The following is a 22,038-nucleotide window of genomic DNA, read 5'->3' as shown; positions in this document are numbered from 1 at the left end:
TCTTTTTGGAATTTCTCATCTTCCTGCTGTTGGATTCTTCCAGTTTGCCTTGCTATTTCCGCAAGGCAAGGAAATCCTTGGCGAGGAATCCTGTTCGGAATGAGGGAATTTTCCTTCAAAAAAGGGAAACGTTGACAGCTATGCTCTCCCTACTCTTGTTTCCTCCAATACTCACCATTGCTGGATGAAGAAAGCCTGTGGCACATCTTCAAGAAGAGAAATACAAGTAATAAATGAAATAAGAAACAGAGACAATAAGAATCCACTGATTGCCTCGCCTTGTCCTCCGTCAACTGCCAGCAACTGCTCTCTCCTCCACTCGCCTCACTGCTAACCCAAAATGGCCGCCTGCAAGTCTGTGGTCCTTGTCACCATGGCAACCCCCCCCTCACCTGGACCTGGGCCCACCTGGCTCCACCTATTGGGAGATGATCTATAATGAAATGAAAAAAAATGTTTAAGATAATCTTTGTTAAAAGACCAGAAGGGTTTTCAGTAGGTATTTTAGGGCATGATTTACTAAAAAGATAAGAGAAATCTCTTCATGTATGTGACAACAGCGGCCAGAATTTTACTAGCTCAAAGATGGAAAAGTGATGAAATACCAGCGAAAGAACACTGGCAAGAAAAGTTGATGGAATACGCTGAAATGGCGAAGCTAACTGAGAGACTTAAAGATAAGGACAATAATGACTTTAAAAAGATTGGGGACCTTTTAAGATGTATATACAGAAACAATGCATAGAGATGAACTCACAGGCAGGATTTGAGTGATACACTTACAATGGACAAATACAAACAGAAAATGCAGTTATGAGGTAAAAATGAGAAGAAGAGACAAATGTTATAATCTTCATTTTAATATATAAGGAATACAAATTTATAAGCAAAAGAAACAGAGATGTTATAAACCAGGAAGGAAGTTGGGGGAAGTCACATGGGGCTTAATTCCCTTGTTGCTTTTTTGAGTCAACCAGCAATGGAGGTTGCATTTCCTTATTTCCAGGAGGGCTGTTGCTAAAGCACACGACATGCTCTTCACACTTAGTTATCTATTAGAAGCACAGGCACAAATTATTGTGTGTGTGTTTGTATTTGCAAACTACCCCAGTTGCTGAGGGGTGAGATTCCAGGGGTCCCAGGTGCTTCCCCATCTTCAGTTTCCTTGGAACGAAAATCGGTGGAGACTGTGTTGTCTTTATGATATCTAGTTTTTACTCACATACACAACCGGAGTGTAAGACGGAGGGGCTCACAGCATCAAGACCCGAACAGATCTTGCTTCTCTATTAGTGGCAGCTTTGGCTCCAGCACAGAGCAAGCTGGTTTCGGGGTTTCCCACAACTCTCTCTGGGTCTTGCTTTCCTACCTAGCAGCCAGGTGAGATGGGAGGGGGGAAGGACAGGTGAGTCCGTCCCTGAGCACCTGGCAAGGCTATTCCAAGAGTTTTCTCCTGGATTCCAAGTCCTACTACAGGGGAGGAGGGACACCCCAGGCCTTGGGGGCTAATCCTGGCCTCCTTCAACCAGAATGTGGCTCCCCAGGCTAACGAAACGCTATTAGCAACGTTACGCTATTAACAACACTGGAGATTCCACCTGCCTCTTTTGAAAGGAGAACACTCACCTGATCAATTTTAATAATAATAATAATAATAATAATAATAATAATAATAATAATAATATATTTATACCCTGCCCATCTGGCTGGGTTTCCCCTGCCACTCTGGGCGGCTTCCAACAAAATATTAAAATACAATAGTCCATCAAATATTAAAAGCTTCCCTAAACATAATAACAACCACCATCCATTTTCAGTCCTGTGAATTAGGAATTAAGCATTTCTGGAAAGGGAAATGGCATACTTTGTATATTAGCATAAAAAGCATGCCTAAGAAAGTATTACTCATTTACTCATTTAATTTATTACTCGTTATTACTCATTTTGGCAGGGGAAAAGTCTCCCTTGGGAGGTGGGGGACTCTCCTTCCTTGGAGGTTTCTAAGCAGAGATCAGATGGCCATCTGCCATGGATGCTTGAGCGGAGATTCCTGCATTGCTGGGGGTTGGACTAGATGACCCTGGGATCCCCTCCTCTCTCTCCACTCCTGAATTCCAGGAGGAGCTTCCTTGCCTCCTGCAAAGCCCTTTTCCCTGCAAGCTCTTCCTCTGGTTTCTGGCCAAGGGAGGGAGATGCTCAGAGTCCAGCCAAGAGCCTCACCCCCAAAAGGATATCTGGGCATGGGCGTAGCCAGGGGGGCAGCTGCCCCCTAAATCCATAAAAAATAATAGAAATCTGAGGTTGTGCCAAGCGAGAGAGGGCTGAGCTGGAGGGACTCGGCTTGGCAAGGGTTAAAGGGAAGTGAGCTGCCTTCCTAGAGAGGCCAGGAAGCAAGAGGGGGCAGGTCCTCCAGAGCCAAGGCCCCTCCCTCCCTCCCCAGTCCTTTCCTTGCTTGGGGGTCTCTCCTGCAAGGGCTGCCTCGCTGTCCCCTCCTGGGATCTGGTGAGTCTCCTCTCTCTCCCCCCAGAGGGTGCAGTGGGGAGACGGGGGGGGGACCAGTTTCCCAGTCGTCTCCAAGGGCAGCTCCCCACAGAGGCCACTGCAGCAATCCCCTCGCACCCAGAGCATGGCATCCCAGGACCACATCCTCTCTTTCCCAAAGGGATTGTTGCTGGCAAAGCAGCCGGAAATGGGCGCTGCTACTCACCAAGCCTCCAGGGACCTTGCATGAATGGCTGTGTGTGTGTTAAGCTATCTAGCGGAATAATAATAATAAATTACCCGCCTAAATTTCAAGGGAGATGTCTTTGGCCCTGCCCACTTGGACCTCAGGGGATTGGTCAGGGACCTGGCCCTCAGAGCAAAGAAAAAGCGACCCCACCCCAGGAGTCTGTTTGGAGAGTGGCAGAGAGTACAAGTGCAAGAAAAGGAGACAGAAACAGGGGAGTGGGGGTGGGGGTGGGGAGCAACTTCTGAGGACCCCGGGGTGAGAACCCCTACTAGAACCAAGCATCCATTTTTCACAAGATACAAACGATTCTCTTGTCTGTTGGTTCTGACTTCATGCATTGACTGGAAGGCAGCAGAAACCAGGTTGATTAATCTCACAGAAATCCCTTCAGTTGCCTCCACATTTTGCCTTGCTAGAAGGCTAGAGACTTATTTCTTCTCCTCTTCCTCCTCTTTCTTTTCAAAAAGATAGCTCATGGTCTGGGATGCGGTGCAGTCCAGCCCTGGTTCCCAGCAAGACTCATCTATGCTTGCTCAGGGAACCATTTTTCCCCGTCCTACAAATTCTGTAACAGAACAATGTATTTGCTTTGTAGGATTTGCTAGAGCCCCTCATTAAGACGGACAGAACTTGTCAGAAGACCAAAGGGTTCCTTCCGATCTCTCAGAGGCTTCCTGAGAGCACAGATGGATGAGCGAAACTCAGCTGGCCCTGGAACAGGAAGAGGCAATGCCAGCCAAACTGGGAGCAGTGGGGGATTCTGGGAAAACCCAGTGCAGAGGATCCTGGGTGAGGTGGACACCCTCCGCTCAGAGGTGCAGAGCCAGCAGTTGAGGCAGTTCTGCTGCCAGGAGGCCAAAGGACCCCGAGAGGTTGGCAGCCGACTCTACCACTTTTGCCACCACTGGCTGAAGCCAGAAAGGTACACGAAAGCTGAAATGCTGGACCTGGTGATCTTGGAGCAGTTCCTGGCTGTCCTTCCCCTGGAGATGGAGAGCTGGGTGAGGGAATGCGGAGCGGAGACCTGTTCCCAGGCGGTGGCCCTGGCCGAAGGTTTCCTCCTGAGTCAGGCAGAGGAGAGAAAGCAGGTGAGAGAGACTTTCCTCTGGATACTCCCAAGGGGCTCCAAACAGGACAGAGAACATCCCATAATGGTCTGCTGATGGCCCATCCGTTTTCTGGGAAAGCATCCATGGAATGAGATCTCACACCCTTCCAGTCTTTGTCATTCTCTTTCTAGTATTTCTCACCATTCTCTGTTTTGAATCATTGTGGGTTTTTTCAGGGAAAGGATCTCTTTGCAGAAATGGACCTGGATTCCTGTGAGGCAGAGAGGCCTCCGTTGGACACCAGAGAGAGGCCACTGGGTAAGGAGGAAGGAGGCTTTTCTCCGTTTGGTCTCGTTCTGTTGGTTTTCCAACTCATCTGTGAGTTGTTTTCATCTTGTTTTGGGGGGAGACAGTTGGGAAGAAGGGTCCAGAGGAGGGGAGATGTATTTCTGTACAAGAAACATATGCAATGGGCACAAATTTCCAAATGCTCTCAGTAGGTAAGCATTTCTCAAAGGCACATCTGCAGTTAGAGATGCCCTGTTTCACCTGTGAGAGAAGCCGGCACTCCTGGCGTCCTGTTTACCTTTTTTCTCGTGCAGGTGACAGAAGGATGCCGGCAAGACCTCCTGATCCGTCTTTTCATGAGGGCAGAAGGGAAGCAGCGGCTGTGGAACCAGATCAGGTCAGGGGAAGCTGCCTTGTGGGGACAGAGGCCGAGGGATGGAGCAATGTCATGGACTTGTTGGGCACAGAGGAATGGTGGGAGGAAGCAGCTGGGGAACCAGGAAGGGAAGACAGCTCAGAGCCGAAGGAGTGGAGGTAGAAGAATGATAGGGGGAAGAGGGATAAGCCTGGGAAGAGGAGGTGTCAGAAGCTGAAGGGCTTACAGGACTTAATGAGCTGGGAGACTCTGTGGCAGAATGCAGTGCAGAATCAGAGGCAGAAGAGGAAGGAGGCGAGTGGGAGGAGGTCGAGAGGCAAAGGTGAGTCAGGATAAGGAAGAGCCACAGGTGGCTCCCTCTCCTTTTCCCAGAAGCCACCCTCCCTGCTTGTCTCTCAGAGCCAGGCGACCCCCTGCAATGCAGGAATCTCTGCTAGATCATCCAAGACAAATGGCCATCCAAAACAGGCTTATTTTATTTCTAGATTTATCACTGAATGCTTAGATTGGTTTCTAAGCAGTGGACAAATCAGAACAAATAGTGGCCTGGATTCACCTAACCAGCCCCATCGGCTGCAAAATGGGGCCTGCCCCCCATTCCTCCCCCTCTCCATATCCCCATGAACCCCTGGATTTTGGCTCTAGGGTATTGGGAGGGAACTCCCCAGAACAGCTCAGGAGGCGAGGAGAAAGTGGACCCTTCCATTGGGGAAACTGGAATGCTTGTGTAGGCAGAATGACTTGGAGGATACATTGTGGAGTACCACCTATTTGCACAAAGACAAATACCCATAATTAAAACTTAGAATAAAATAAGCATCCAGAATTAAAATGTGCAGCAAAACAATCCTATTGAAACAACTCCCCTGCATGAGTGCCTGAGGGCCCCGCTCCTGCCACTCACCACCTGGCCCAGGGCGGGGCCTGACAGGCCTCATAAGGACGGTTGCTGCTGCTGCTCCTGCTGGCCAGGAGGACTCGGAGCGGCGCAATGTTCTTTTTAAAATGTTTTTAAAATTTTCTTTTTCCCTTTTGATTACTTTTTTTGTGGGGGGTAGGATGGATGTTTGGTTGGGCTCGGGAATTTGTTTGATTTTGATTGTAATTTTTACAGTTTTTTGTTTGTATTGATTTATTGTGTGTTCTTTCTTTTCTTTAAGGGTTTTATTTTGTTCTTAAGGGGGGGTAAGGGCTGCCAAAGAGTGGGGCCCAGCCCACAAAATAGCTGGGGCATGTTCCATGGGGGGGATGCACTGGGACAACCAATCTCAGTGATCACGGGTAGGAGGAGGAGTTACGCTAAGAGCAGACCATGTCATTACAGAGGAGACAGGTTTAGTCGTTGTTGGAGGACTATCCCTGCCTCCAGGCCTGGTACTGACTGGACGGATACTAGAATCAGCAAGCGATACCCACATGACCTGAAGGTGCTGCTGTGCAATGCCAGGTCAATGATTCATAAAACCACTACCATCCATGACTTGATCATGGATGAAGGACTTGACCTGGCATGTGTAACAGAGACTTAGTTGGATGAAGCAGATGGGCCTGTCCTTGCCGTTGCTTGCCCACCAGGTTTCTCTTACACAGCAACCCAGGCCTTGTGCATAGCTGTCAAGTGTCCCTTATTTGAAGGGACAGTCCCTTATTCCAGCGCCATGTCCCACTGCTGTCCCTTATTGATAGATGTCCCTTAAATGATGTCCCTTAAATTTCAAAGGAAGCAGCTCCTCTCCCTCCCTCCCTCCCAGCCAGGGAGGAGGGAGGCTCCAACTGTGTTGCTTGGCTGTGTTGCTCACCCAATAAGAAGTCTAAGAACGACTGGGGGGTGGAGCTTGCATGCCTTGTGTGTGGCTAGTTAATGCAAGCTGAGGGTGTTTTTGAATGCTGGACGCCATTTTGTTGCACGTGCTGCTGCAAACTTTACAGTGCAAAGCCAGGCTGCGGAGCCATCTTAAGTTGAGGCTGCCTAGGCCTTGTGGTGCATGTGATTCAGATTCGATTCAGTTGAACCTCTGGTTACAAAGTTGGTTGGACAGTCTTCTCGAAGCTACCCAGCATGAGTTTGACCAGACTGCAGGAGGACAGGAAGACTGAAGTGCCTGGAACAGGTGAGGCTGCAGGTCCCTTATTTTGGCTGCTGGTCCCTTATTTTCAAGGCTGGTCCCTTATTTTCAAATCTGTAAGTTGACAGCTATGGCCTTGTGGGCGGGGAGGGGGGGTTGCAGTGCCATGGTCAGTTCACTTCCTGGTGCAACTGGACTTCTCCGCGACCCTTCCCCTCTGCAGGGAGGTGGGACCAATTCAGATGGTCCACCCCCGCCACTTAATGGATCCAAATGGTTTCCAGAGAGTGGTAGGGGATGCTTTATCCCATGTTGATGGCCTTTCAGCTGATTCCCTGGTGGCCCGCTGGAATGCGGAGTTAACCAGGGCTGTTGACTGTTTGGCTCCGAAGCGCCCTCTTCGATTGCATGGAGCCTGGACAGCCCCATGGTTTTCCACAGATCTGAGGGCAATGAAACAATCGCTGAGACGGCTAGAGCGCCGGTGGCGGATAACTCATTCTGAAGCTGACCGGACACGGGTTAGAGCTCAATGCCGAGCCTACCAAGTGGCGATAGCAACGGCAAAGAAGACTTTCTTGGCCGCCTCTATTGCATCTGCAGAAAACAGCAGCAGGAAACTTTTTCAGTTGGTTCACAATATAACAGAACCACCTGCTACATCGGGGCCCAGTATGGGCCACATTATCTCCTGCAATGATTTTGCAAAGTTTTTTGCAGATAAAGTCGCTCAGATTCAGGAAGAGGTAGACTCCACCGTGGGAGCAGGGCCGGGGCTGGAGAGTGCTAGAGCCCTGTCTAGTCAAGTTGCGTGGGATCAATTCCAATCTGTTACCTCTGAGGATGTGGACAGGCTGCTTGGACGAGTGAAACCAACCACCTGTCTCCTTGATCCTTGCCCATCCTGGCTTAAAAAAGCTAGTCGGGAAGGGCTGGGCGATGGGCTTTGAGGGGTCGTGAATGCTTCTCTCTGTGAGGGAGCCTTCCCAGACCCGCTGAAAGAGGCAGTTATCAAACCGCTTATTAAAAAACCATCTTTAGCTGCTGCCAATATGGCTAACTATCGCCCAGTCTCAAATCTTCCATTCTTGGGGAAGGTGATTGAGCGAGTGGTTGCTGAACAACTCCAGGCACGCCTGGAAGAAGCGGACCATTTGGATCCCTTCCAGTCAGGATTCAGGCCTCATCATGGGGACTGAAGCTGCCTTGGTCGTATTGGTCGATGATCTCTGGCGGGCTAGGGACAAAGGTAAGAGCTGTTTCCTAGTTCTGCTGGCTCTCTCAGTAGCGTTTGATACCGTCGACCATAACATCCTTCTGGACCGTCTTGAGGGGCTGGGAGCTGGGGGCACTGTCATACAGTGGTTCCGCTCCTTCCTCCTGGGCCGTGTTCAGAAAGTGGTGGTGGGGGATGAGTGTTCAGACCCCTGGGCTCTCACTTGTGGGGTGCCTCAGGGTTCCGTCCTCTCCCCCATGCTTTTCAAAATCTACATGCAGCCGCTGGGAGAGATCATCAGGGGGTTTGGGCTGGGTGTTCATCAGTATGCGGAAGGTACCCAGCTCTACCTCTCTTTCAAATTGGACCCAGTGAAGGCGGTGAAAGTCCTGTTTGAAAGTCCTCTTGGAGGATGGATGGCGGCTAACAGATTGATGCTGAATCCTGACAAGACAGAAGTACTGTTTTTGGGGGACAGGAGGCGGGCAGGTGTGGGGGGACTCCCTGGTCCTGAATGGGGTAACTGTGTCCCTGAAGAACCAGGTGTGCAGCCTGGGAGTCATTCTGGACTCACAGCTGTCCATGGAGGCACATGTCAATTGTGTGTCCAGGGCAGGTGTTTATCAGCTTCATCTGGTACGCAGGCTGAGACCCTATCTGCCCTCAGACTGTCTCACCAGAGTGGTACATGCCCTAGTTATCTCTTGCTTGGACTATTGCAATGTGCTCTATGTGGGGCTAGCTTTGAAGGTGACCCGGAAACTACAACTAATCTAAAATGTGGCAGCTAGACTGGTGACTGGGAGCTGCCACCGAGACCATATAACACCGGTCTTGAAAGACCTACACTGGCTCCCAGTACGTTTCCGAGCACAATTCAAAGTGTTGGTGCTGACCTTTAAAGCCCTAAACAGCCTCGGTCCTGTATACCTGAAGGAGCGTCTCCACCTCCATCGTTCTGCCCAGACACTGAGGTCCAGTGCCGAGGGCCTTCTGGCGGTTCCCTCGCTGCGAGAAGCCAAGTTACAGGGAACCAGGCAGAGGTCCTTCTCGGTAGTGGCACCTGCCCTGTGGAACTGTCAGCATCGCCCTTGAGCCAGTGTACCAACTGGACTCAGGCACTACAGCCCCGACTGGGCTAGGCGAGCTGGGTAGCACTGCCAGAGACCTCCTTTCCCACAGGAACAGGTGACAGTGCTGTGGACTCACAGCTTGGAGCTGAGAGCACCGGATTCACTGTCTCAATAATGCAGTCGTTGCGCAGCAGCGTTTTGCAGAGTCTTGCAGAGTATAAACCACTCGGAGAGCAGCTCTGTAAAATATCTTCCTTTTATTCTATAGCTACAACTATGATACAAAACTATATACAGAGCTACAAATTCTAAGCATAAATCAATGCTATACTCTGAGTGCCTGCAGCTGCTCTTAGCAGCAATCTTATCACTAAACACGATCTCTTGCACTCTCTCTCCGACACACTGACTGACTCTCTCTCTCACACAGATTCACTCACTTGACTAATTAAGTAGAGAGCAGTACATTGCTCCTCCTCTCTGTAGAGTCAGCAGAGACCTCAGGAGATTCTCAGGAGATTCTTGGGTATGGGAGGGGTGAAATCTCCTCATCCTCCCCCATTTCATCCGACCATTCAAGAATCTTTAACATAACTGCAATTTACACACACACTCCAAAAGTTGTTCTCTGCTTACAACCTTGGTAACATATCTGCAGGTATCTCTCTCCCCCTTATCTAAGACACTTTATCACATCTGCAATCACTCTGTGTCTATTAGGAAAGAGTTAAAACATAAATCTCAACCTGTAACTCACACAAAATACACATTGTGAATACACAAATGAATAAGCAGCTTCTGGAAAAATCTTCACACACATTTCTTCCTCTTAGATACAAATTGACATTTCTAATTAGGCAGATTTGAACAAACCACTTTAAACACATGCTTGCTCCTTCAAATATCAGGTAAGGAAATAAATGCAGCGTTTTGTGCTACTACTCTCAGCACACTTCATGCTAGGTTTAAAAACCCCACCAGAGTTGCATGTGACCGCAGCCTTAGCAAACTCTTCAGAAAACCTTTTCGGTGGTACACCCTTGGTGGTTCTCTCAGATCTGCGCAAAACTCTTTGATCCTCTTGTTCTGGTGCTTCCTCCTCTTTGGGAGAATGGGGAGCTAAAGTATATGAAGCTGCTAAGTCTGAATCAGCGTCAGACTCACCTGAGGCTTTTGGGCTCTGATAATCTGTGCCACCATCTGGGTCTACATTGGCATCAGAATTATCGCCAACTACAACAGAACTTGCCTCCCTCTTAACTGTCTTTGCCCCTTTTGCACCATCATCACAAATGGGATGGCACTGAAAAACGCCAACTCTGTCCCATTGTGGATTGTCGTCAATGCTCCTGGTCAGCCTTATGGTTTTCGTGTCTGTGATCAGGACACGATAAGACCCTTTCTCATATCCTAGGAAAACACCTTGTTCTCCACGCTTACTCAGTTTGTCACCCTGCGAGGTGTGCACCCAAACCTCTGAACCAAAAATTTTAAAGTGTTTCACACATGGCTTCCTTCCGTGAAGCATCTCATATGGGGTGCAATTTACTGCGGATTGGTACCTCCTGTTATACACGTGACAGAAAAACGAAAGAGCTTCGGCCCAAAAAGGATTGGGCAGCCCCGAATCATGTAACAGTGTTCTAATTCCTTGCTGCAGGGTCTGGTTTATTCTCTCACATAAACCATTCTGCCAGGGCGATCTGGGCATGGCAGTCCTATGCTCAATGCCCTGTTCAGAAAGAAAAGCCTCAAACTCTTCTGAACAAAACTCTCCACCTCTGTCAGTGAAAATACAACGTACATTCTCATTATGTACATTCCTGAGCCATTTACAAAACTGACGAAACTTGGTAAAGGCTTCAGACTTTTTCTGCAGCAAATAGACCCATGCATATTTAGAGTAGGAGTCTATCAAAACCATGAAAAACCTTGAATTGCCTCTAGAAGGCGCTAGAGGCCCCACTAAGTCTGCATGAATGACTTCATATGGTTTCTTGGCCTCTCTCCCAGACTCTGTACCTTTGGGAGCTTGCCTTGCCTTACTCTCAGCACAAGAAACACATTTCATGTGGTAGGGACATTCTTTCAGCTTCATATCCTGAACCATATCAGGCATTTTTGCCACAGCCTGGAAATTCAAATGACCATAAACACGGTGGTACTAATGAATACATTGGTCATGCAACTTCTCATTCTTATCAATAGACAAATTGCAACACTCTTTCTCAGTTGCTTCTGCAGTACCTGTACCTGAAACAAAAGGCAATTGATACAGACCATTTACACATTTTGCATATAGAATGAGCTTGCCATCTCGACGAATTTCACAGCGAGATTTAGCAAACACCACCTTAAAACCCTGATGATCAAGCTGGGAAACACTCAACAAATTGTCCTGAATATCAGGCGCATACAGGACATTCTTAATTGTTGCATTCAGGCTCTTTAAGAACACAGTTCCCTTAGCCTCACTCGTGAGAACTGTCCCATCTGCTTGATGAATTTCTTTCTCTTGCTTCTCAAGCTGAACAAAGAGATCCTTATCTTTGGCTACGTGGTTGGAACAGCCAGAGTCAATCACGAAGAAACTCCGCCCACGTTGATGTCAAAACCCCTCCCACCAGATGTCAAAGAGAAAAATAACTACCAAACTTTTAGAAGACATCTAAAGGCAGCCCTGTTTAGGGAAGCTTTTAATGTTTAATAGATTTTAGTGTTTTGTTGGAAGCCGCCCAAAGTGGCTAGGGAAACCCAGCCAGATGGGCGGGGTATAAATAATAAATTTATTATTATTATTATTATTAGGAAGGAAATAACAGAGCATTGTGTAGCAGATCATATTTCTGCTGTCTCAGAGGAGGATATTTCCCTTTTTCTTTTAGGGTCCAGTGTGCTTTGAAGATGTCACTGTTCGTTTCACGGACGAGGAGTGGGCGTTGCTGGATCCTGACCAGAGAGCTCTGCATAAGGACGTCATGGAGGAGAATCGTGGGATATTGGCCTCTCTTGGTAAGGCTCCCTGTGGGATCATCATATCAGCCTGGAAAATAAAAAAATACCTCAATGTGACCAACCTCATATATTTTCACAGAGCTCAACAGTGCCCCCTATAACACCTGGGAACCTAACACCCCCACAATAAAGAGTAAATTAAAGTTTTTTCTTTGAACAACCTTCCTCAAATTATTCCTTTTTCTACCAGGATTGGGCTGGTCTGAACTTCCCAGGCCATCTTCAATGCCAGCTTCAGAATTGTTAAGAAAGCTAAGTAGCTTCAGGTTTTTGTTTTTGCTCCTGTCAGTCTTGGGTTGACCAAAGAGACGACTGGCAGCGAAGCTCAGGTGCTGCCAGCCAGAGAAGAAGCAGGCCAAGGGAGAGGAGAGTTAGCAGCGGAAGGCAGAGAGGAGGGGGAGAAGAACTGTCATCTGAGCTCTGAACAAAGGGGAGAAGAAAAAGGGAGACAGAGGGACAGACCGCTGTGTGAGAGCAACAGGAGTGAATCAGACATTGGAATGCAGGAAGCATTCTCTGCCAAATTTAAAGATACTGGAAGAGAAGGTGGGGGCTTCCGTGCTGGGGAAGGGGGAGGAGCTCAGTCTGGGCAACTCCATCTTGTGGGGAGGACGATGAGTAGAGGAGCTCTGACCAAGTTTGTTTTTTTACCAATACATCTGAAATTAATAACAGAGTCGTCTCACGTTTGTGGGAGAGACCAAGCCATAAGAAGGACTGACATTGGAGATGGAGGGGATGCCATGACTGGGCCAAACAAAATCCATCCCAGAGAAGAGCTAGGCTTATGGAATCTCAGGTAGTAGTAGCAGTGATGAGGATGATGATGATACAGTGGTACCTCGGTTTACAAAATTAAGCTTTTCCAGAACGGGTACCACTGGAGTAATAATAATAATTTTTATTTCTACGCTGCCCATAATAATAATAATAATCTGATTCCATATAAAAAGAACATTAACTTTAAAATGAACAACTTATACTAGTTGCCAAAATTGTGGAAACCTTTTGTGAAAAGTGTATTTCTGAAGTTTGATGGCTCATAACTCCACCTTTGTGTGGAATAATGCCATAAAATTATATAGCAATGGAAAGATAGTTTAATGAAGAATGTAATGCAATGGCTTTTATGAAGGAGTATTTATTAGAACAGCAGTCATAAAGAAAAAATGTGAAATCTTTGGTAACCATTGGTAACCATTAGCTTTCACTACTGCCTTACAACGCTTTCCCATGAAGTTTTTAGTTCTCCAGCTCTAATAATGTGAAACCAAGATTGAATTATTGGCTCTGTTCACTGGGCTTTATTGCTGGGTTATTTCTGACTAACAAGTTTCTTTCAAGTATTTCATTTATGTATTTGGGGGCATTTACATTCCCATTAATGATGCAAATTCTGCCCACACCTTTTGCTGCCATACAACCTCAGATCATCACACTATCTGGGTGTTTCACGGTCGGTGTAATGCAAGTAGGATGTAAATCTTCTCTGATTCTTCTCCTTGTGTATTTCATGCCATCACTACCAAGCAAGGAGATTTGGGTCTCATCGCTCCAAATAACACTGTCCCTTTGTTCCACTGTCCAGTTAACATGGGTTTAATCTTTTCAACCTTTGCTTGAGAGATTGTTGCAGGTGAGCGTGAGCAGGAACTCACTAGGTGCAAAATAAGGATCAGGCAGACTCAGTAATAGGAGAAAAAGAAGGTGAAGTTTATTGCCAGGCAATAAGGACCCAGTTGGAATCTCTTCCAAAAGAACAGGGACCCCGATTGACAGAAATCTAGAGGTCTTTATACCTGAGTAGATCACAGCAAATCATAGATCATGAGACAATCATGAGACAGTCACGATATTGTCAGCAAGGAATAACCAATTAGCAAGCTTCCGGCCATGCGTCCAGCACCTGGACAAGCACTGGTCAAACACCGAGTTCAAGTTCTGCTTTCCGATGCCTGTAATGACGCTCTGTCTAACCTCTCCCCTAGTTATGACAGGACAGGGAGTTTGGAGTTTTTGTGGTTTTGCTCTTCCTGTTCTGTGGACTAATTTAGCCTGTATCTGAGGGGGTTTTGTACCAGAATCTCTGATTCACGTCTTCCCCATGTCCAGGGTTCACAGAAGTAGTAGGGGAAAGGTAGGTTCTAAATCTTGCTGTTCCAAGCAATGTGCAGTTAGCTAAGGCACAGCTTCCCTTTGATTCAAAATGGATTTTCAAACACTGTAAGCCTCGATTATGTGTAAGCATATATGAATATATTGATAACTGATTATATGAATAGCATAGGGGTAGCCCTTCTTCCTTGCCTCAAGATAACAATGGCTTTTTCCTTAGAATTCTAACATTTTGACCAGTCCTTGTACTCAACTTCACATTGCATCTCGCCATGTCATCTTATATACACCAAGATGATTTTCTTCTGCCAGGTAGGGACTGTCTCTCCATTCTTTGATCGTCACTTGCCTTTGTGCACCTCTTCCTGCCTTTACCAGTCTGATTTTATAGTTGCTGAGTCTCCTTATACCTCTTCAATAATATCGAAATGCCAGCTTTGGTTAAGTTTTCCCCAATCTTTCATCTAATTTCTTCATAATTGTAGCCTTATTCACTTAATAGTACTATTTTACATCGCTTTCTGGGTGACCCGTCAACTCTTTGTGCCATTTCTATCATTTTATTATGTTTTACAACCTCACTAAATGAAAGAACACAAAAAAGCAACCAACTTGATAGCAATCACATAACACATTGACAAAACTAAACCTAAGCAAGTTGTGCTTCCTTTATCTGGTTAATTGACTATAACATTTGATAAAATACGAGTAATTGAACATACTTGCATTCTTGATGGATTGCATTCTTGATTAAATTATCTTTCCATTGATATACAATTTTATGTTATCCTTATAAAAGAAGTGGTGTTATGAGGTATCAAACCTCTGAAATACACTTTTCTCCAAAAGGCTTCCACAATTTTGACCACTACTGTATATTAAACAAACCAACATTCAACAACTCATCAGAATCTAATAATAAATATGTTGGTTAATGACAAACAACACAGGTAATGAACACTCCCCAACTTCCTTCAGTTCTTCTCCATTTGTTCCTGAGGCTCTAATCCCTTTTTGTCTCCATTGCAGATTGTGATGAATCGGAAATCGAGAACAAAGGTGACCACAATAAAATCCCCAGAGAGGAGAAGCCACGTAAAAATTTGGAGTGTGGAGAAAGCTGCAGTCAGAGCTCCCATTCCACTTCCCATCAACAAAATCTCATTGGAAAGAAACTCTATCACTGCATGGAATGTGGAAAAAGCTTCAGTCACAGCTCCAAACTAATTTACCATCAAAGAATTCATACAGGGGAGAAACCCTATCAGTGTGTGGAATGTGGAAAGAGCTTCAGTCACAGCCACAGTCTCACCTCCCATCAAAGAATTCATACAGGGGAGAAACCCTATCAGTGTGTGGAATGTGGAAAGAGATTCAGTCACAGCCACAGTCTCACCTCCCATCAAAGAATTCATACAGGGGAGAAACCCTATCAGTGTGTGGAATGTGGAAAGAGATTCAGGAAGAACTCCCATCTCACTTCCCATCAAATAATTCATACAGGAGAAAAACCCTATCAGTGTGTGGAATGTGGAAAGAGCTTCAGGACACGCTACAAACTCACTTCCCATCAAATAATTCATACAGGGGAGAAACCCTATCAGTGTGTGAAATGTGGAAAGAGCTTCAGGAAGAAGGACAAACTCACTTCCCATCAAAGAATTCATACAGGAGAAAAACCCTATCAGTGTGTGGAATGTGGAAAGAGGTTCAAGACATGCTATGAACTCACTTCCCATCAAAGAATTCATACAGGTGAGAAACCCTATCAGTGTGTGGAATGTGGAAAGAGCTTCAGTCACAGCTCCTCTCTCACTTTCCATCAAAGAATTCATACAGGGGAGAAACCCTATCAGTGTGCGGATTGTGGAAAGAGCTTCAGTGTTAGCTCCGCTTTCACTTCCCATCAAAGAATTCATACAGGAGAAAAATCCTATCAGTGTGTGGAATGTGGAAAGAGCTTCAGGAAGATCTCTGATCTCACTTCCCATCAAAGAGTTCATACAGGGGAGAAACCCTATCATTGTGTGGAATGTGGAAAGAGCTTCAGTCAGAGCTCCTCTCTCACTTACCATCAAAGAATTCATAGAGGAGAAAAACCCTATCAGTGTGTGGAATGTGGAAAGAGCTTCAGTGACAGCCACAGTCTCACCTCCCATCAGAGAATTCATACAGGGGAGAAACCCTATCAGTGTGTGGAATGTGGAAAGAGCTTCAGTCAGAGCTCCTCTCTCACTTTCCATCAAAGAATTCATACAGGGGAGAAACCCTATCAGTGTGTGGAATGTGGAAAGAGCTTCAGTCAGAGCTCCAATCTCACTTCCCATCAAAGAATTCATACAGGGGAGAAACCCTATCAGTGTGTCGAATGTGGAAAGAGCTTCAGTGACAGCCACTATCTCACTTCCCATCAAAGAATTCATACAGGAGAAAAACCCTATCAGTGTGTGGAATGTGGAAAGAGCTTCAGTCACAGTCAGAATCTCACTTCCCATCAAAGAATTCATACAGGAGAAAAACCCTATCAGTGTGTGGAATGTGGAAAGAGCTTCAGTCACAGCCACTATCTCACTTCCCATCAAAGAATTCATACAGTGGTGAAACCCTATCAGTGTGTGGAATGTGGAAAGAGCTTCAGTCATAGCTCCTCTCTCACTTCCCATCAGAGAATCCATACAGGGGAGAAACCCTATCAGTGTGTCGAATGTGGAAGGAGCTTCAGTCATAGCTCCTCTCTCACTTCCCATCAGAGAATCCATACAGGGGAGAAACCCTATCAGTGTGTGGATTGTGGAAAGAGCTTCAGTCACAGCTCCTCTCTCACTTTCCATCAAAGAATTCATACAGGGGAGAAACCCTATCAGTGTGTCGAATGTGGAAAGAGCTTCATTCACAGCTCCTCTCTCACTTTCCATCAAAGAATTCATACAGGGGAGAAACCCTTTCAGTGTGTGGAATGTGGAAAGAGCTTCAGTCACAAACACAGTCTCACCTCCCACCAGAGAATTCATACAGGGGAGAAACCCTATCAATGTGTGGAATGTGGAAAGAGCTTCAGTTTTAGCTCTGCTTTCACTACCCATCAAAGAATTCATACAGGAGAAAAACCCTATCAGTGTGTGGAATGTGGAAAGAGCTTCAGGAAGAGCTCCGATCTCACTTCCCATCAAAGAGTTCATACAGGGGAGAAACCCTATCAGTGTGTGGAATGTGGAAAGAGCTTCAGTCAGAGCTCCTCTCTCACTTACCATCAAAGAATTCATACAGGAGAAAAACCCTATCAGTGTGTGGAATGTGGAAAGAGCTTTAGTGACAGCCACAGTCTCACCTCCCATCAAAAAATCCATACAGGGGAGAAACCCTATCAGTGTGTCGAATGTGGAAGGAGCTTCAGTCATAGCTCCTCTCTCACTTCCCATCAAAGAATTCATACAGGGGAGAAACCCTATCAGTGTGTCGAATGTGGAAAGAGCTTCGGGACGAGCTCCAATCTCACTTCCCATCAAAGAATCCATACAACGGCAGCAATTACCAACGTTGGAAGAATGGAGAACGAAGCTGATGGACTATGCAGAACTTGATAAACTGACTGGGAAGATTAGATATCAACGAGATCAAAAATTCATCGAGGACTGGGGAAAATTAACAGATTACTGGGAATGTATAAGTGATAACGAAATAACGTTAGTGGCATTTAGAGAAGCTCTGTGACAAAATAAGAAATATTGTAAAAAAAGTAAAATATAAGAGGTGGGGAGGTATAAAGGCAATATTAAAATTTGGAAATGTGTATTTAAAGAAATTAAATTTTGAATGATTGGCAGAGAAGCCAAAGGAAGTCAAAAAATCGAAAAGTTTAACAGAAATTGTAATGTGGTACGATTGTATGGAAAAATTAATAAAATATAATTACAAAGAATCCATACAACGGTCAAAAAAACCATTATAAAGCTTTAGGAACCAGGCAGATGCACCTTTTTAACCAGGCTTTTGGCTGATTGACATCTAATGCCCTTTTTAATAGGTGGTGTGTTTTTTTTTGTTTCTTGTTTTTTTTATGTTGTAACCATCCTGAGGCTTTTGGGTGTAGGGAATAGGTGCCAACTCTTAAAGGCCTAGGGGTCTTTGCCCCATCCCCCAATAAAATATTTAAGGATGCCACCCCCAAGGTTTTGGTGTGTGTTTTTTCAAACACAACCTTTTATTCTTCTGCCGCTTGCCATACAATTTCTCTTTCAATTTGCCCTCTTAAAAAATAAAAAAATAAAAATGCACAAAGGTCATGAGGAAAACAAAATACAAGAAAATACAAACGTGGACAGGTCCCATCTTTGCAGGTAAACCGGAAAAGTTGCCTTGAAGCTGGGTTTCCCAAGCTTAGATCCCCATCAGCTCCCGGACTACAGTTTCCATCATCCCTCCCCATTGGTTCTGCTAGCTAGGGATGATGGGAGTTGTAATCCAAGAACAGCTGGAGACCCAAGTTTACTTTAAAGGGAAAGTAGGCTGGCCCTGTGACACCCTCTGCTGGACAAAAGCACTGCCCCAGAATCTGAACAACCCCCAGTACTGCTAATTGAAATTTATAGAGCGCAAAACTGACGTTTGATCGGCACTTCAACCTCTAGGGAGCTTCTAGGTGCTTTCTGCGCCACCTAGAGTACCCACAGAATTGTGGCTTCTACTGGCAACACACAAAGGAGAACAAATGAAAGACAAACACAAGAGGCAGGAAAAAACCTGGAAAGGGCCATAGCAAATGGACATCCGGTGTGAAGAGGTCACTTTCCCCACTGCTGAACAATGCCACAGGTAGAGGATTTGAAATGCTAGAAGTGTTCTCCGGGGCAAGGGGAGCTGCTGGGAAATTGAACTACGGGCTCAAAGTATTAATGTTTTAAAAGGCAGCTGCCTGGCAGCTCTGCATCACCTGGGGGAAGAGGTCTTGTTCTGGCTCCAGCAAAAGTCAGGCTGTCACGTTCCTCCCAGCGGGGAGCAGGTCTTTGGGATCCTCTCCCTCATAGCTGTCAACTTTTCCCTTTTCTTGCGAGGAATCCTATTCGGAATAAGGGAATTTTCCTTCAAAAAAGGGAAACGTTGACAGCTATGCTCTCCCTACTCTTGTTTCCTCCAATACTCACCATTGCTGGATGAAGAAAGCCTGTGGCACATCTTCAAGAAGAGAAATACAAGTAATAAATGAAATAAGAAACAGAGACAATAAGAATCCACTGATTGCCTCGCCTTGTCCTCCGTCAACTGCCACCAACTGCTCTCTCCTCCACTCGCCTCACTGGTAAAACAAAATGGCCGCCTGCAAGTCTGTGGTCCTTGTCACCATGGCAACCCCCCCCTCACCTGGACCTGGGCCCACCTGGCTCCACCTATTGGAAGGTGATCTATAATGAAATGAAAAAAAAAAGGTTTAAGATAACCTTTGTTAAAAGATCAGAAGCGTTTTTATTAGGAATTTTAGGGCAGGATTTACTAAAAAGATAAGAGAAATCTATTCATGTATGTGACAACAGCGGCCAGAATTTTACTAGCTCAAAGATGGAAAGGCGATGAAAAACCAGCGAAAGAACACTGGCAAGAAAAGTTGATGGAATAGGCTGAAATGGCGAAGCTAACTGAGAGACTTAAAGATAAGGACAATAATGACTTTAAAAAGGATTTGGAACCTTTTAAGATGTATATACAGAAACAATGCATAGAGATGAACTCACAGGCAGGATTTGAGTGATACACTTACAATGGACAAATACAAACAGAAAATGCAGTTATGAGGTAAAAATGAGAAGGAAGAGACAAATGTTATAACCTTGATTTTAATATATAAGGAATACAAATTTATAAGCAAAAGAAACAGAGATGTTATAAACCAGGAAGGAAGTTGGGGGAATTCGCATGGCGGGGGGGGGGGGTTAATTGAAATTGTAAAATGTAATTTGAATGTTTGATTATGTTAACATTTCTTTAATTCAGTTATATTTTTAAAAAAATAAAGAAAAGCAATGGCTCCTCTTACTTAGGGGCCCCACAGACCTCATGGGACACCAGAGCAGATTCCCTTGTTGTTTTTTTGAGTCAACCAGCAATGGAGGTTGCATTTCCTTATTTCCAGGAGGGCTGTTGCTAAAGCACACGACATGCTCTTCACACTTAGTTATCTATTAGAAACACAGGCACAAATTTACTCACATATGCAACCGGAGTGTAGGACGGAGGGGCTCACAGCATCAAGACCCGAACAGATCTTGCTTCTCTATTAGTGGCAGCTTTGGCTCCAGCACAGAGCAAGCTGGTTTCGGGGTTTCCCACAACTCTCTCTGGGTCTTGCTTTCCTGCCTAGCAGCCAGGTGAGATGGGAGGGGGGAGGACAGCCCCCCATTAGCTGCAGCTCTTGCAACCCAGCTCCTTCGTTGGGGATGCTGAGGAGGACACTCTATGGCCAGCGAAGGCCCTTGTCTTGCCAAGAAACTTGTCTGTGGGAATCGTGCATCCATAATGCTATGGAAAGGGTGAATGTCTTCTAGAATTCTCTGGTGTCACCAGAAGAGGAAGCCGTTCTTTTCAGTTAGGTCTGTTCTCAACTGCAGAGGATGAGTAGCCTTGGGAGCCTCTTGGGGAGATGGAAGTGATGAAAGGACTGAATCCATGAGGGAGAACTACTTGCTCTGAGATGGGGGACCTTAGGGCAAAGGCCAACAGAGAAGGGATGCTGTTGGCCGCTAGTTTCCGCTCTTCCCCATTGTCACAGAGGGCGTAACATCGGAGGTCCTGCAGGAGGAAAGAGCGTCTCGGAGTCAGGGGCCTTTCTGGGCCAAAGCGGCCCCCACCGCCCCCACCACGGAGTCACTGGCACTCCTGGACCATGAGGGTTGCCAACTTTAGTCTTGGACCAAATTGGGGGCCAATCTGTCAGTATTTCATTCTCCCATTGCTAGTGTACCATGATACCCATGTTTACACCTTCTGTACTGTCGGTGTAAGAATGGAAGTCAGTCTGTAAATCACTTCCATCCGTTCTTCTCGTTTACTCTGACCGAGGAGGAGACAGCTGTGGAAGACAGCTCACGCCATGTTTCTTTGTTATCTTCTGCTGTAAATAAAGCTTGATGTCACATTCCAACAGTTTGCAGCACATCTGCAAAGAGAAGGACATGGGGACAGGTGAGTCCGTCCCTGAGCACCTGGCAAGGCTATTCCAAGAGTTTCCTCCTGGATTCCAAGTCCTACTACAGGGGAGGGACACCCCAGACCTTGGGCGCTAATCCTGGCCTCCTTCAACCAGAATGTGGCTCCCCAGGCTAACAAGATGGTCAATATCTGGTTTCACTCCACCCTTTTAAAAATTAAATATCAAAACAGATCCCAACTTTCAGAGCATGTACCATATTTTTTGCTCTATAAGACTCACTTTTTCCCTCCTAAAAAGTAAGGGGAAATGTGTGTGTGTTTTATGGAGCGAATGCAGGCTGCGCAGCTATCCCAGAAGCCAGAACAGCAAGAGGGATTGCTGCTTTCACTGCACAGTGATCCCTCTTGCTGTTCTGGCTTCTGAGATTCAGAATGTTTTTTTTCTTGTTTTCTTTCTCCAAAAACTTGGTGCGTCTTATAGAGCGAAAAATACGGTAAATCACAGGAGTGGAAAACCGCTGCGCCACTCACAGAAATAGGACTATACTTCCTTCTCCCACCTTTAAAGTAAATGTCTACGTAAGGAAACCAAATCGACCCAAGTCTGTCTTCCTCTTCCAACCGCAATTTTGCTCTTCAAGCCAAAGACAACACTTCCCCGTCCCCGGGCGAAACCCCCTGGCTTTTCATTGCTGGAGCCACCACCACGCTTGTGGCATTTACTTCAGCGCAGGGACTGACTGAGCGGGTCCGCAAGATGCTTTCAGCCTCAGACACTTGGCGGGTTCTGAAATGGCCGTGCAGGCCAGATTCACGACCCTGGCAGGCTGGATTCATCCTGTGGAACATACCGTATTTTTTGCTCTGTAAGACTTTTTCCCTCCTAAAAAGTAAGGGGATATGTGTGTGCATCTTATGGAGCGAATGCAGGCTGCGCAGCTATCCCAGAAGCCAGAACAGCAAGATGGA

General features: G+C 46.0%; 2 protein-coding genes across 2 annotated transcripts in view; both read left to right on the top strand.

Annotated features, from left to right (window-relative positions):
* Positions 1-2,430: 2,430 nt before the first annotated feature.
* On the top strand, positions 2,431-18,090 carry LOC309340921 (uncharacterized protein). The gene is made up of 7 exons (XM_081860156.1): positions 2,431-2,502; positions 3,327-3,819; positions 4,017-4,098; positions 4,383-4,465; positions 11,685-11,811; positions 14,959-17,451; positions 17,861-18,090. The coding sequence occupies exons 2-7, from the start codon at positions 3,418-3,420 to the stop codon at positions 17,884-17,886; spliced, it is 3,213 nt and encodes a 1,070-aa protein (XP_081716282.1). The 5' UTR covers positions 2,431-2,502; positions 3,327-3,417; the 3' UTR covers positions 17,887-18,090.
* LOC309341212 (uncharacterized protein) overlaps positions 11,885-22,038 on the top strand; it is a 118,530-nt gene continuing 108,376 nt past the window's right edge. The window contains exon 1 of the mRNA XM_081860763.1: positions 11,885-11,947. The gene's annotated coding sequence lies outside the window, so the exon portion shown is untranslated. The remainder of the gene's footprint in view (positions 11,948-22,038) is intronic.

Source organism: Podarcis erhardii (genome assembly GCF_964252035.2).
Source record: "Podarcis erhardii genome assembly, chromosome: 4".
NCBI classification, from domain to species: domain Eukaryota; kingdom Metazoa; phylum Chordata; class Lepidosauria; order Squamata; family Lacertidae; genus Podarcis; species Podarcis erhardii.
This window is presented reverse-complemented; position numbering and strand designations above follow the sequence as displayed.